A 14,166-nucleotide genomic window follows, 5' to 3' on the forward strand; every position below is an offset into this window, starting at 1 on the left:
TTTTCATTTTTCATCTGTGGAGAAGCAGTACATTTTCCACAGTTTTCTTCAGCTGATTGTACCAGCGGACACTAAAAGGACTCCGTCTGCCTGGTTGACAAGTAAATATTTATTTTCTTATTGGTGCTGGTTTCCATGCAGTTTATATGCAGCTTTAGTGTGAGATATAATGTGTGCAATGCACTCCAGAAGTTGGTACAGTATATTTCGGAGTGTATTGACCAGAAAAGAGAGTTAGCATTCAGTAAACATAACCTTTAGTGTGAATTAGCGATGCCAACCAAGCTAGCTGCTCAGTTGTAGCCTGATGAAAAGTTAAATGTCGCAGCATTAAGCTAACGATGTTTGTGTTGTGTTACTGCAACGTGGTACATTAAATTAATAAAACTGTCTGCGTAGATGCTGGTTCATGTCAACATAATGTTAAGAAAACCGAAATGTGATTAAAACAGTAATGTTAAGGTCTGCGTTGTCAGCAGTAGTGAATAGACGGGAACAACTGACGTTTACAACATTTTGTGAACAGATTCTCATTTCACATGTTGACGTGTTTGACTCCACTTACATGTTTCTTATGGAGGATGCAAAATAAGTAAAGGAATATATCATTTTTTCATCATAGACGTTCTTTCTGAAGTTTAATTTAATGTTATCTTCATTGACAAAAACTGCTTTTCTTTCCAAAACAAGGACATTTCTAAGTGACCCCAAACTTTTGCTTGGTAGTGTATATGAGTGGCTTATGTTACTGAGTTAAAACTACAACATATCTACAGTCACCATGGTGTGGAGTCATTATGCAATATTCAAATATGAAAGTTAGTCAAATAAAACAGAGTCCAGTGTATTTGAGTAAATATATTTATTTTCACCTCAGTTATTTTCTGCACCAAATACATACAAATCTAATTCAAACAATGCCCTAAACGGGTTAGCTTTCCCACCAACCTGCTGACCAACATTCCTAGATTTGATCTTGTCATGAAGTTGCTTCACTCTACCTACAGGATATAACAGACAAAGAGACACGAATCCTTTTCCTTGTGCACGTAACACAAGTTAAACATCCTGTTGTCATCCAGTCCAGGTGACTCTTTTCACTGCCCACCTTTGCCTACAGTTCTCATAGGAAAAAAAATGAATAGATATACGAGACAAAGGGTCTTAACATGTTGCCGCAGCTGGAACAAGCTGCACTAGCCTGGAGGTGAAGGTATCCCCTGTACAATGAAACAAAGTATGGAAGCTGTTGAAAGTAGAGCCATCACTGACTAGTGCCTCTGTTGTTAAGGAGTTCCTGTTTCCTATCCGACATGCCTGCAGCATTATGTCAGAACCACAGCCTTTTAAACAGCTCTCGTTACTTCAGACAACGACAAAAATATTTTTTTAAAAAAACAAAAAAACAAAAACAAACTTGAACTTTGCTAGTACAAAAACATTCATCCTATCCACTCTGAAAACCCTAGAAAACTTTTGCACATATTGTACATTACGTTCACACTAGGCACCGCTATATATTATCAAACTCTAACTTCACATCTGAAACTTTTATTGATCATAGTAACATGTTTAGCATACCTTTTATCCAACATCTGGTAAGGCTTTGAAATACTTAATAAATGTTTCTATTATATATACACATAAACATGCTTTATGACAAAACTACTTGTCATTTGTGATGCAATGAACCTAAACTAAGAACTATGGAAACATTCCCTTTTAACAGAAGCCAAAAGCTCCTATACTGACAGCCCGTCTCATATTACTACATGACACAATGCCTTCAGTGCCACCCAAACCTCCTTTGACATTACATACATTATTTGGGAAAGAAGTCTATTCTGAGTCCTTGTGGTGAGGACTTTCACCGTTTTGGCATTATTGGATTGCCATTAACATCATATCTCTGGGCAGTATCAGGACAAACATACAGGATGAAATACACTATACATACATACAGCATACAGTTTTCATTTTTCATTAAGGAAATGTTGTAAATTAATCTGCCCAACACTTGCCCCAACCACGCCATGTGATTTAAGTAAAGTACATAAAGGTAGCCCTTCATTGACTAAAAAACAAAACAAAACAACAAACACTGTGAACATTATTCAGCCAGTGATCACAATTGTGACCACAATATAATTTTTAAAAAATAGTCAAAATGTAATCATTATTTTACAGAAAACAGAAACAGGAAATAGTGTGGAGCAATCACAAAATCCATCATTAAGCCTAAAATTATTCAAATGAAATAATTAAAATGGAACAAAATCTTCTTTTCTTCCTTTATTCTCTACAGGGACATTCTCATCTTCACTTATGCCAATGCCAGAATCCCATTTCATACATGCTGAACAGGTCCACACATATGGGATTTGCTCTACATAATGGCTGGGCTTTCAGTAATGGTTACACTTCTATATTTGGTGCACTCACGATATATGAAATACTCCAAAGTCAAGTTGCTTTGTAGCTGCAGCATGCAGCCAGATGCCCACAACTGTCAAATTTATACAAGTGTAGCCTGATCTAATAGATGCCAATGTTAGAACTGCCATTAGCTGCATTTTACAAGAATAGAGCTTATACTTTATTATATGCTGGAACTATCTCTTGAGCCAGGTGCAGTGACTGTACATAGCTTCCAGAGGTCTTGACATCACAGCAAAGTTGCTTGTTTTGTATTATTGTGCCTATATGAAAACTATCCTTAGTCAGTAAAAGTCCCAGCTCCAGCAATTGTCACATATTTTTGTAATATTTGTGTACAGATTGAATAAACAAGTTACAGCCTGTTAATTAGAGATGTTGCCCAGACTGTCTGACAGCACTTAAAGCTGGAGTGCAAGACTATTATTTATAAATGAACATCTGCATCGTTGAAGCCAAACAAGTCTTAATAAAGTTCATTAAGTACATTATCAGTACCATGCGAGTCTCTGTTTTTCACAGTCTATGGGAGTTTTAAAGAGATTTTGACAGCGACAGTACCTAGGAGCATGATGGAAAAACCTAGAAAGTATTCAAGAAACATCACTCATGATCCAGATAATAAGGAAATTTGGTGTTTAGAGGATGACTTATAGTGTAAAAGGAAAGTCGTCGATGGTGAGATATATACTATTAAACATGCATCGACAGTGTTTATGCAATTATTACTCCAACTGGGGATACAAAAATTTTGCATTGCAGGTTCAACTCAGACATGGAAGTGATATCAATCTAAATATCTCATTCCCTCAAAGACAGCGAATGAGCATATTCCTCAGAATGCTGACCTGTGTTTTGGGCCATAGACTCATTTTATAACATCTTTCTGTTTCACAATATTCTAAGTTTAAAGACAAGTCTTCAGTCTTCATCTTTTTTTAATATCTAGCCTGGTCCTTAAATATTGGGTGACTATTGGCACACTTAGAATTCAACCATACATTTCATGGTGAAGGCAGGAGTGGCTGTTATGAGACCATTTGTAGTCACTGATTACATGGGTTTTAATTGTCAGACCGCCTCCTGACTGTCACCTCTCACAGTCCAGTCTATTTACTGCTGTGGGCAGGTGTCTGCTTGTGGTCTGAATCATTCTGCTGTCTAGTGTAGCGCTTGCATTTGCAGGAGGTCACCACGGTTATCTTGTAGGCCCTCGAACTGCCATCTTCGCACTGTAGCCGAATTCGCTGGGTCCTGGTCCGATCGATGACACAGCGCCACTCCTGAGCATCACGGCGGCTCCAGTACCTCCCAGTGTAACCTCTGCTCCCAATCCAGTTGGGTAGCAGGTGGGATGGCAGACACTCACCAGCACACACCAGCTCCTTGATGGGGTTGACACTGGTGCACTGGCCGTCAGAGATGTACTTTCTGGACCTCAGCTCTCTGCAGCCCACCTCGCTCTGGTCTGGGCCTATGAAAACAAAACTGAATTACATATACTAGATTTGTGACCCACTTATGTGAAACTGTGCTTATATGGTACTAATCACACTGACTTCAAAGAAAATGTCGTAGCTGCAGATGAGGTGGCAGAATGAAGCGGGCATTCTACCAGTGAAGCAAATTTATGGCAAATACTGTACAACCTGTGAAACAGTTGGGCTTGAAGATTTTTTTTCTTCTCAAATAATCCCATCAAATGCTAAGCAGTCGGAGGGGTACCACTTTAAAAAGGATTTTACACACGCTTACAGTGACTGCTACGAAACAATACAGCGGAAGAAGAAGAACTCTCCCAAACACAGAAGCACAAAAAGGCTAACCCATGCAGTCATCTCATGCAGAATTAGTCTTGTTTTTGGTAACCCCATCTTGTTCTAAATGCACATGCCACATGCTTTTTTGGGTCATTTTTTAAAAACACCATACAGCACTCTGTCTCTCATCTCTGCCATTTGTAATGACAATCGGTGAAGTGAACTGACATACTGCTGTTTGATCCTGTACAGGGCTGACATGTATTTGCTTTGTCGACATGAACCCTTCCATGAAAATGCGTGTTACAATCACATTAAACACGCACTCACACATGATCTTAGTGACGTCAGTTTTTGTTTCCACTTTTGTTTTCCACTTCCTGTCTATTAATTTGATTTTAATGTTTGAATTTTCTTTCTTTTAATGATAAATCTATGCAACTAGTACTTATGTGTGCACTTTGTAAAACACCTTGAGTCACTGCTGTGTACTAATTGGCCATAGATATAAAACTGTCGGCCTAAAATTTGAATGGGAGTTACTTGCAAAACGTATTAATATGTTGTTTGTTCGAAGCATCTGAATTATTGTAAATCATTTAAAATGCCTCATTTAGATGAGATTGATTATTTTAATTTGCTCGTTTTCCATTTGTGGCAGGTGTAACATCAGCGTGCTGTTCGGTCTAGAGCAGCAGGAGCTGACATTTCATTACTGTCTGTTTACTTGTTTGCAATGGATAAATAAACACAAATTTGCTTATGAACAGGGCATTTTTACTATCACAATATCGAGTATCAATATAACATGACTGGCTACTATTTGATCACCATTATCAAATCCTTTTGTCCAATATCATGGGGACAAAAAGGGGAGTGAGAGGTTGCGCCAAGAATATAATAAATACTTTGATGGCATGGAGGATTCCACTGCATTCATCTCAGAGACTGGCAGGGAGAAGACACAGCACAGGTGATGTCAGACAGAGTAATTTGAGCTTTCTTTCTTTCTTTCTTTTTTCATGCTACAGCTATAGTGCTATTTGGACATCAATCCCCCAGCTGTCTATTGAAGTCATGTCAAGCTGCTGTGTGTGTGTGTGTGTGTGTGTGTGTGTGTGTGTGTGTGTGTGTGTGTGTGTGTGTGTGTGTGTGTGTGTGTGTGTGTGTGTGTGTGTGTGTGTCCATGGTCTTACCATTATGCATAGCGTTGTCGACACGTCTCCCACCGTTTCTCGCTTGGTTAGAGTTTTCCTCAGCTGTGGGGTCCAGAGGGTCCAGGTCTGGCTGAGGACTGACGGACTCTGTGGCGTCATTGTGGACTGAGCTGCTGGTGTGCAGCAGGAGCAGGAGGATGCAGATAGGACGGAGCATGGCTTAACCTGACTGATCTGAGTGCTGCTGTTAGTGGTAATAATGCACCTGAGTGAGCTGCTTTATATATCATCCAGCATTATGCATTGGGTTGGGCACACCCACCTGCACGTCAACCTATTAGACTTGAGTGACTTCTACTGCTACCACATTGTCTGTCCTCCAAAACATTCACTTTAAATGTTTGAATAATGGAAGCGACATTAAAGTTTCTACTTCAATTTGAGTAGCTTTACATCAATAGGGAAGGAACTATGGAAGGTAGAAACCCTTTCATAATTCACTGTTTGCAATAGTATTTGGATACTTGACTGCGAAATATTTGTTTGGCACCTGATTCAACTTTAGATCATGCACAAAACAGCTCACAAGCGTCATTTAGACCGAGGAGCATGTGTCTATGAAATTAGCAGTACAAAGTTGCTTGCAAGTTACAAAGATTAAAAAAAAATGAGGTTCACAAGAGTAAACATCTTTTAAAGAATTCTTAAATGTTCTTCATAAAAATCAGCATTCTGTGTCCTCATTACATCACATCAACAATCCTAAACATACGCCAAAAGAAACCAAAGAGCTTTGTAGGGTGAAGAGTTCAAATTATCATTGTTGGCTGAGTTTACACCTGATCTCAGCTCAACTGAATTGCATCCACCTGTTATCTGTATCAAAGTGATAGTAATACTGGAGAGACACAAAGAGTCTGCTGATGTTTGTGGGACTGAGACTTTAAGCAGTCACTAATTGCGAGGATTTTACACTAAACAGAAGATTTTGTCCACATTCAATTTTGAACACTGAGTTCATTCCACTCTGAATTTATTTTCTGAAATTCGGGGCTTAAATGTAGCATCCATTTTCTCTATTTCAAACTGAATGCACAGATTTGAACATGTGGAACCCTTTCAGTACGTTCCTATTGTTTGGACTGTATGTCTGTGTGTCTGACAACAGTGACCAGCTGATACAGAATGGGGACTGATTTTAAAAGGCTATAAAGAAGGCTGTTTGTCTCCACCTAGTGACAAATATAGTTCAGTTTCATGAAAACTATTTGGAATATAGCCCAACATCATTTTGTAAATGGAATTGTGAAGAGGTCGCTATCAGCAGATGAAATATTAAATAGCAGATTAATCCACTATGAAAACTTACATTTGCAGTCGGACGCAAAATATTTCAAAATGAGGTCAATTGACTTCTACGCAAACATTTGATTTTATTTGAATAAACAAATAATAATAATCTTGGGATGCAATATTTAAGGATATAATAGTTACAGGGGCCATTTTCTGAGAAGTTTTATTATAAATATGGAACTTTAACTTCTGAATAAGGGAGAGCTAGTCTACATTATATCATATTTTGAAAAGACATGAGTTCAGCTCGTGCAGTATACACTACCACTCAAAAGTATGGGGTCTCCAGACAAATTGATGTTTTGCATGAAAACTCACACTTTTATTCAAGGCTTTTCTAATCATCAATTAGCCTTTCAACACCATTAGCTAACACAATGTAACATTAGAACACAGGAGTGATGGTCGCTGGAAATGTTCCTCTGTACCCCTATGGAGATATTTCATTAAAAATCATCCATTCAGCAAGAATAGTCATTTACCACATTAACAATGTCTAGATTATATTTCTGATTAATTAATTCCTTTCTGACCCCAAACTTTTGAATGGTAGTGTAAGTCACATATCTAATACTCTCTAATATAGACACCTTGAGCTCGACCATACAAAATTACACTAAAGGTAACTCATAATTTAGCAAATTACCTCTCTTAAAAATGCAAAAAATAACTTTGTCAATAAGTTAATAAGTTGCTTGTTTTTATTTTGTTTGAGACTAAATCAGCCAAATATTTAAATAATTTCCACATTTTAACAGATTTAACTCAGCAGTTCACTAGCAAGGATCCCACCACTAATGAGATATACACTGTTGTTTATTAAGTAAAAGTGTGATGTTGATTTGAGGTAAGGCAAGCAGTGTGAGGAAGGCTTTTTTGAGCCCATACCCTCATGCTGTCTGAAGATCCTGTACACACCCCTTGTCCTAAGGATCAAAAATGACCCACCTCCACTGAGCCTCTAAAATAGAGCAGCTTAATTGCATTTTTAACCAAAAATCAATTTTACATGAAGAAACAATCTGCCCTGCATCACACACTTTGTGAATGTCTGTTTTTTGCTCTTCCGAGGGCAGAAAGAATGTATTTAATCACTGGACACTACTAATTTTTTATGACATCAAACATGTTATAACTGTTTCCTTTACTAAAGTAGAGGTTTAAGATCACTGTTATTGCTGCTAAAGGTACTGCATAGGTGTAAACATTATTTGTTTAGCAAGAGACAGTACTTCTATATTCTAAGAAAGTACCAGAAATGTGCAGAAAGTAGCTTGAAGTGTATTTTTGAAGGGAAACAACAGTGTACTATATACTGCACAATTGGATGGAAAACTACAAAACTCAGCTACAAAATGGATATGAAGTCACAGCCGCCCACAAGAAGACGTGGAAGACAGGGAGTGACATTTGTGGAATTTGAAGGGATGCCTCTAAATAGACCTAAAATGGAGGCAGGAATTGCTTTTGTTATAGGAGTGAAGGATTTACGATTGATTTTTAAATTATATATTAAACAAACGTTTTCATGGGACACCATACAGGCTATCCCTCTCCATCAACAAAATGAGTTACAGACCAGATATTTTTATCCATCAATTTCTTATTGCACAGTGATTTGTTTTTGATCCCAAAATATCTGTTCTTCCATATCGGTGTTGTGTGGGGAGAAATTATGACTTTATAACGTCTTCCAATATAAGAGAACTTGTTGGTGAAAAAGGGCCAAAAATCCAAGATGTCAACCAGGAAGGAGCAAAATCTGAAGCCAACTGGTGACGTCATGGTATGTCCACAATTGATTACAAATCCAATAATAGGCACTTCAACGAAGCTTTAAGACATTTGATTTACCACGACTATGATAGACCTTCTTTTAAGTCGTTGGATATTTCCGATAATCAATCTATCCAAATTAAGGCTCATTCTTCATTTCTGAAGTGGCCAGTATCTCCAAAAGTGAAAGAGACTCACTTCAAAATTATTAACAATATATATCCTGTGGGCCATTTGCTTAAAAGAAGGTTTAAATTTGAGGTAGACCCATGTACTTTCTGTAAACAAGAGGAAGAAACTGTTTGTCACTTGTTTTATGAATGTCGTTATTCTCAAGACTTTTGGAAAGATGTTAGAAACTGGATTAACCTTAAATTGAGTATTCCCCCTTTGGAAGTATCACATATACTTTTGTACATGGACAATTTGGCATCTTCATCTTCTATGGTCCTAAATATTGTATTATTGTTAGCTAAATATCATATTCACTGTTGTAAGTGGAGGGGTAATACTCCCTCATTTCCCTGTTTTTTGAATGAATTTAAAATGTATTATTGCTCTTTAATAACTGTAAAAAATTGGAAAACTGCTAGAATCACCAGCCAAAGTATTTCTAAGCTGTTGCTTTTCTAATGTTGTGACTTTAAAACATGCTCCACTTTATGTTGTTGTCATTTGCCTGGACATAATGACTTTGACGCCCCCTAGCGTGTTTGCACTGTCCTCTACGAGAGTTTGTATGTTCATATATGACATTTACAATAAAAAAAAAAAAAAAAAAAAAAGTCATGGTATGTCCACGCAGCGTTTAATTTTAAAAAAATTTCACTTCCTCTTCAGTCCTCCTCCCAGACAGCAGGGGCACTGCAGTCTGAAGCTGTCCTCAACTTTCCCTCGATACACGTCATGCAAACAGCACCTAAAGCTTCTGGGCATGCGCTGTCCAATCCCTTCAATTCCTGCTGTTCGACACGACTATTGAAAGGTAACCGTCCGCTCTTCTCTTTCTCCCAATTCTACAAACTAATTCAATCTATTAACGTAATATTTCAGGACCAGCTTTAACAGTAGTGTCGAGGTCGTGTCTGTCATGTATGTTTTGACAATAAGCGCTGTTCTTCATTGTAATTGTGTCACTGAGCTGCCGATGGTATTGCTGGTCTGGTCCACGTAAGCGTCTGTGACTGTCAGTGTTGTGCACTGTGTTTGATATGTAACAAAATAACATCATCTATTCATGAATAGCTCTTTTAAACCGATCCCTTGCTGTTGTATTTGTTGTATCCGTAAACAGCTGGAAAGCAGGGTGCGTTTATAGGTAAACAACTCTAAATATCTTCTGTCTTTGTAGCTGATAGAACTGTTGAAGGCAATAATCAAAGCCCAAAGGATCCCTTCTTCACAGCAACACATTTGTTTGGTCACTCAAGTATTACTACCATAAGTCATTCCAAACCAAGCCTGTGCTTTTCTGACTGGAATATCCTACATGTCCACATTTTTGTCTTTGTACTCCATCTCACCAGTAGCTTGGCATTATGTTGATCATTGCTGTTTGTCTCCTCTGCAGATGATGAAGGTGCTACAGACTTTTTTGGTCCTGGTTCTGCTCAGTCTGACCTCAGGAGAAGAGGGAGCCCGTTTGCTGGCTTCCAAATCTCTGTTGAACCGCTATGCTGTGGAAGGCCGAGACCTTACCCTTCAATACAGCATCTACAACGTGGGCTCCAGGTCAGATGTCTTAGAGTTTGTCGCTACACATTTTTTTTCATTGACTGTGTGTAACCTATCATTGATATATGTGGTAATTGTTTTATGTGAATATCCTGTTTTGGGATTTACTATTAATGTGGATACCCTCTGAGTTCACCTGATACAGTGATACAAATTTAGATAAATTCACCATTTGACAGGGAGAAGTCAACAACTGCATGCTAATATTAATAATAATAAAAATATCATTGATATAGGTCTCTTCATAAAATAAATGCAGCTCAAAGTGCTTTACAGTGAAGAAATTACATGCACTGATGGCTTTCTGCAAAAATAGACCAAAGGACAATGGGGATATAGCGCCATGGGTCGTGTCGGTGGAGTACGATAAAAGTCGTAAGAGCTGGGAGTGGGAATGTATATGTGGAACTTCTACTGAGTCAGTGAGAACCAAGGAAGCATCATACTACGGAGAAAGGAAGAGACATCTTTAAAACCAGAAAGAAATTCAGTTTCCTTCTGCTGAAGCATGTAGGATCAAGCCCTTATTCGCTCTGTCTGACTTAAAGGAAAAAAAACAAAGGACATACTCAATGTGCAAAAAAAGAAATCAAGTGTGCCAGCAGGGCCAGAGATTTGACCACAATCATACCAGCAGCCATAAAAAGAAGTTGATTTACTAACTAACATCTGTCTGTTGTTGTTCTGAGCATATGAAATAGGATTATTTTATTTATAAAACAAACCTTTGTCTCATAGTTATACAATATTCCACAGTCACTTTTCCAATTCCAGATGGGTCGTCTTTTTTCACCCAAGTGTTTGCATCCCTACAGCTCATTTCTCTGCCTATGTTGCTCATTTAACAACAGTCTTGAGTCTTAAGCATGTGAAATTGTGTGTGATGGTAACCTCAGCTGCTTATCTCTACCACAGAATGAGAACACGTGCTATACTTCATGTTTGTTTCTCTTTTGCACGTCACCATGTGGGACTTCTGAATTTGAATTATTGTATGTATTCATGCTGTACAGGAAGTCACAGAAACTCAAAGCCCATCCTTTGTCGTCTATATCTCTACAGTGCTGCTCTGGAGGTGGAGCTGTCAGATGATTCTTTTCCCCCTGAAGACTTCGGAATCGTTTCAGGAATGCTGAATGTTAAATGGGACAGGATCGCACCGTATCTTTGAAGCAAAATGTCTTCTTATTGGTCAGCTTGCAGTTGTTGAGGCTGCAAATTGTATTTAATGAAAGAACAACCTTGCACGGCCAGACAGCTCATCAAACAGACTTGTGGCTGTAAGGTTATTTCAAGGGCTCCTGATTATTTTCCAGCCTCTGGGTGCCTCTTTTAGTGGACACTTTTTTGCACATTAATTTCCTATGATGAATGGCACAGTAGACCATGAAAGTGAAGCCAGTTTTTACATCAGACTGCGGAACCGATAACACAGTAGAGTGGATTGTGAAACGGCCTGAGGTAAACTTTCACAGAGGAAGTGCCCAGTTCATTGAAATAGGACAGTTGAGCACATTATTGTACAGAGGGGAAAGATTAACAACCACTTATTGGCATGTGAACAGAGCAAAGCGGGGCATCTCTCTCAAACATGTAACACACAAAGTACACTTTTGAAAATGTCACAACTAGCTGACAGACTACACAGTTGGTCAGACTTATTATCTTTTTCAGTTGATGTCAAATTTGCATGCATGGACTCTCCATTTTTTTCCCCCCAAGTTGTCAAGCTTAACTCCAGAATTCTCAGAGCCAGCAACGTCTCTCACACAGTGGTGTTGCGTCCTTTGAAGGCCGGCTACTTCAATTTCACCTCGGCGTCCATAAGTTACCTGGCACAGGAAGGAGGACAAGTTGTGGTAAAAACAGCTGATTGTCCCCATGAATCAAAGCAGTTGAAATGTCTCATGACATGATGGAAGCTGAAGCATTTTTGTGTCCCTGCAGGTTGGCTACACCAGCGCTCCAGGCCAGGGAGGCATCCTGGCTCAAAGGGAGTTTGACCGGCGCTTCTCTCCACACTATGTAAGTGTTACATGCAGAATGGGGCTGCATGCTTTAGTCCAGCTCCTAAGTGACTGAAGCGGAAGCAGTGATTAAGGCCAATTGCAAGCTAAGCTGAACCTTGTTAGTTACTGTGTGTTGTACTGAGGGGACACAGACTATAATATAGAACATTAGAAGCATGTGTCAGCACTTTGCTATATAAGAAGTGACTTTCTATTAGGTCTACTAAAGAGCTGCCAATTGAGTAGATGCTCAATGGATGAGGCCTCTGACCTCCTTTGACTCTGTCAACATGTGACATGTAGTTTATGGAGCTGCTGTTGCATACAATCAGTTCTTGACTCATGATTTTGCTATTTGCCCTGTCCTTGGTTTATGATCTGACAGTGACATTCCAAAACCTAGAAAAGCTCTCAGAGAGTGCAGTCCTCTGCCAATCCAGTTCATTCTCCCATATGGCATTGTCAGGAATACAGCTTTTTTTTTTTAAACTGCAGCATTTGTTTATTAGTTATTGATGGTCAGAAATCTTGGCAACATAAAATGTGGCCGTTTAATATGGATGTACCCACAAACAAAATGACGTTGCACTGAGCACAGGCGTAGGTTATGCATGTGTGTGTTATGCACGGATACCAAATCGCTGACATAAATATGTAGCAGGCGGCGGGAAATGATGGGACTCTGAAACACCCTCACAATTTAATCTGTTGTTCCTTGTATCATTTACAACAGACAAGTCCACAGCGGTGGATTTGTAGTAGAATCGTGATCGTCAGCTGATGTAGTGTTCACTTGATGTCATGGTTACAGTGATGATACAGAAATCTTTAACAAATCTATGGATCCAGATTATTAGCCGCATCACTGCCAAAATCTAATCACTTGGTCCTTGTGTCATTTCTGACCTTCCCGGAAAACTTCATCCAAATCAGTTAGTCATTTTTGAGTAATGTTGCGAACAGACAGACAGGCAAACGTACGCCGATCATCACATAACTTTGCCGCGTTCCTTGGCGGAGTAATTACCAAAATCTTTTTCTTGTTTGAACAGTGCTTCAGTACCTCACTCACTGTCTTATGTCTCCCTTTTCTAGCTGGACTGGGCTGCATTTGGTGTTATGACTCTGCCTTCCATTGGCATCCCCCTGCTTCTCTGGTACTCCAGTAAGAGAAAGTACGACTCGCCAAAGGCCAAGAAGAACTAGGAAACAAGACTGGCTTTGAGAGTGGATGTTGGGCGAGAAGTATTGAGGTTTACTGGGCACAGGATCTCTGAAAAGCCTAATAACCCATATTGGGGATGAAAGTTGAAAGAAATACAGTACAGTGACCAAGGAACGTGATTGTGAGTTGACCAAACCAGCAGTGATAACTTTGAAGCAGGAAATGGAAGTAAAAATCATCAATAGTAGTATGAGAGCATGAGCATATACATGGAATCTGTCTATTCTCATAAAGAAGTGATAACCTGAGTGCTCAGCTGCTGGTCATTCCTTTTAGTCATTTTCAAATGCGTTCAGATGGTGACAAGACAATTACAACAGCAGTAACTACTTCACAAATGGTTTGGAATTTTTTTTTTTTTTTTAGTGTAATGAACTGAATTCAGATGTTCAATTTATAACCAGTTGTTGAACCTCAAAATGGAGAAATAAAAACAAAGTGGATTGTTTTTAAATTGTGGTTAATTGATTTGTGAGATTATATATTAATCATTTCAGTTTGTGTTCCTTTTTTTTATTAAAAAAATTCATGGAACCATGAAATAACTTCATGTAATCCTTTGTTTCAGACCAGATTTATTTCTTCCAGTGCGAACAGAGAGAAGGCTACAAAGCGTGTAGCATTTTTGACATGAAATTTATGCAGCCTTTCAGTTTTCAGAAGTGGATGATCACACTAATTTCTTTTGCACATGATTACACTAAATTCTTTGGCTT

General features: G+C 38.7%; 2 protein-coding genes across 2 annotated transcripts; one reads left to right on the forward strand and one right to left on the reverse strand.

Annotated features, from left to right (window-relative positions):
• Positions 1-2,248: 2,248 nt before the first annotated feature.
• LOC110967994 (sclerostin domain-containing protein 1-like) lies at positions 2,249-5,586 on the reverse strand. Its single transcript, XM_051955291.1, has 2 exons — positions 5,393-5,586; positions 2,249-3,910 (listed from the first exon to the last, which is right to left on the reverse strand). The coding sequence occupies exons 1-2, from the start codon at positions 5,568-5,570 to the stop codon at positions 3,546-3,548; spliced, it is 543 nt and encodes a 180-aa protein (XP_051811251.1). The 5' UTR covers positions 5,571-5,586; the 3' UTR covers positions 2,249-3,545.
• Positions 5,587-9,364: 3,778 nt separating this feature from the next.
• On the forward strand, positions 9,365-13,904 carry ssr2 (signal sequence receptor, beta). The gene is made up of 6 exons (XM_022217787.2): positions 9,365-9,467; positions 10,053-10,213; positions 11,279-11,377; positions 11,967-12,075; positions 12,164-12,241; positions 13,321-13,904. Exons 2-6 carry the CDS (start codon positions 10,053-10,055, stop codon positions 13,429-13,431), a joined length of 558 nt encoding a protein of 185 aa, XP_022073479.2. The 5' UTR covers positions 9,365-9,467; the 3' UTR covers positions 13,432-13,904.
• Positions 13,905-14,166: the final 262 nt, after the last annotated feature.

The sequence above is a fragment of the Acanthochromis polyacanthus genome, chromosome 11 (assembly GCF_021347895.1).
Source record: "Acanthochromis polyacanthus isolate Apoly-LR-REF ecotype Palm Island chromosome 11, KAUST_Apoly_ChrSc, whole genome shotgun sequence".
Classification (NCBI taxonomy): domain Eukaryota; kingdom Metazoa; phylum Chordata; class Actinopteri; family Pomacentridae; genus Acanthochromis; species Acanthochromis polyacanthus.

What these genes read in the sequence shown, in the direction of transcription:
- LOC110967994 (XM_051955291.1), bottom strand. Translation starts at nt 5,570, where the DNA reads ATGCTCCGTCCTATCTGCATCCTCCTGCTCCTGCTGCACACCAGCAGC. An exon ending in CGACAACGCTATGCATAATG is followed by an intron (nt 3,911 to 5,392) that starts GTAAGACCATGG and finishes TTGTTTTCATAG; the next exon opens with GCCCAGACCAGAGCGAGGTG.
- ssr2 (XM_022217787.2), top strand. Translation starts at nt 10,053, where the DNA reads ATGATGAAGGTGCTACAGACTTTTTTGGTCCTGGTTCTGCTCAGTCTG. An exon ending in ATCTACAACGTGGGCTCCAG is followed by an intron (nt 10,214 to 11,278) that starts GTCAGATGTCTT and finishes ATATCTCTACAG; the next exon opens with TGCTGCTCTGGAGGTGGAGC. An exon ending in AGGAAGGAGGACAAGTTGTG is followed by an intron (nt 12,076 to 12,163) that starts GTAAAAACAGCT and finishes GTGTCCCTGCAG; the next exon opens with GTTGGCTACACCAGCGCTCC.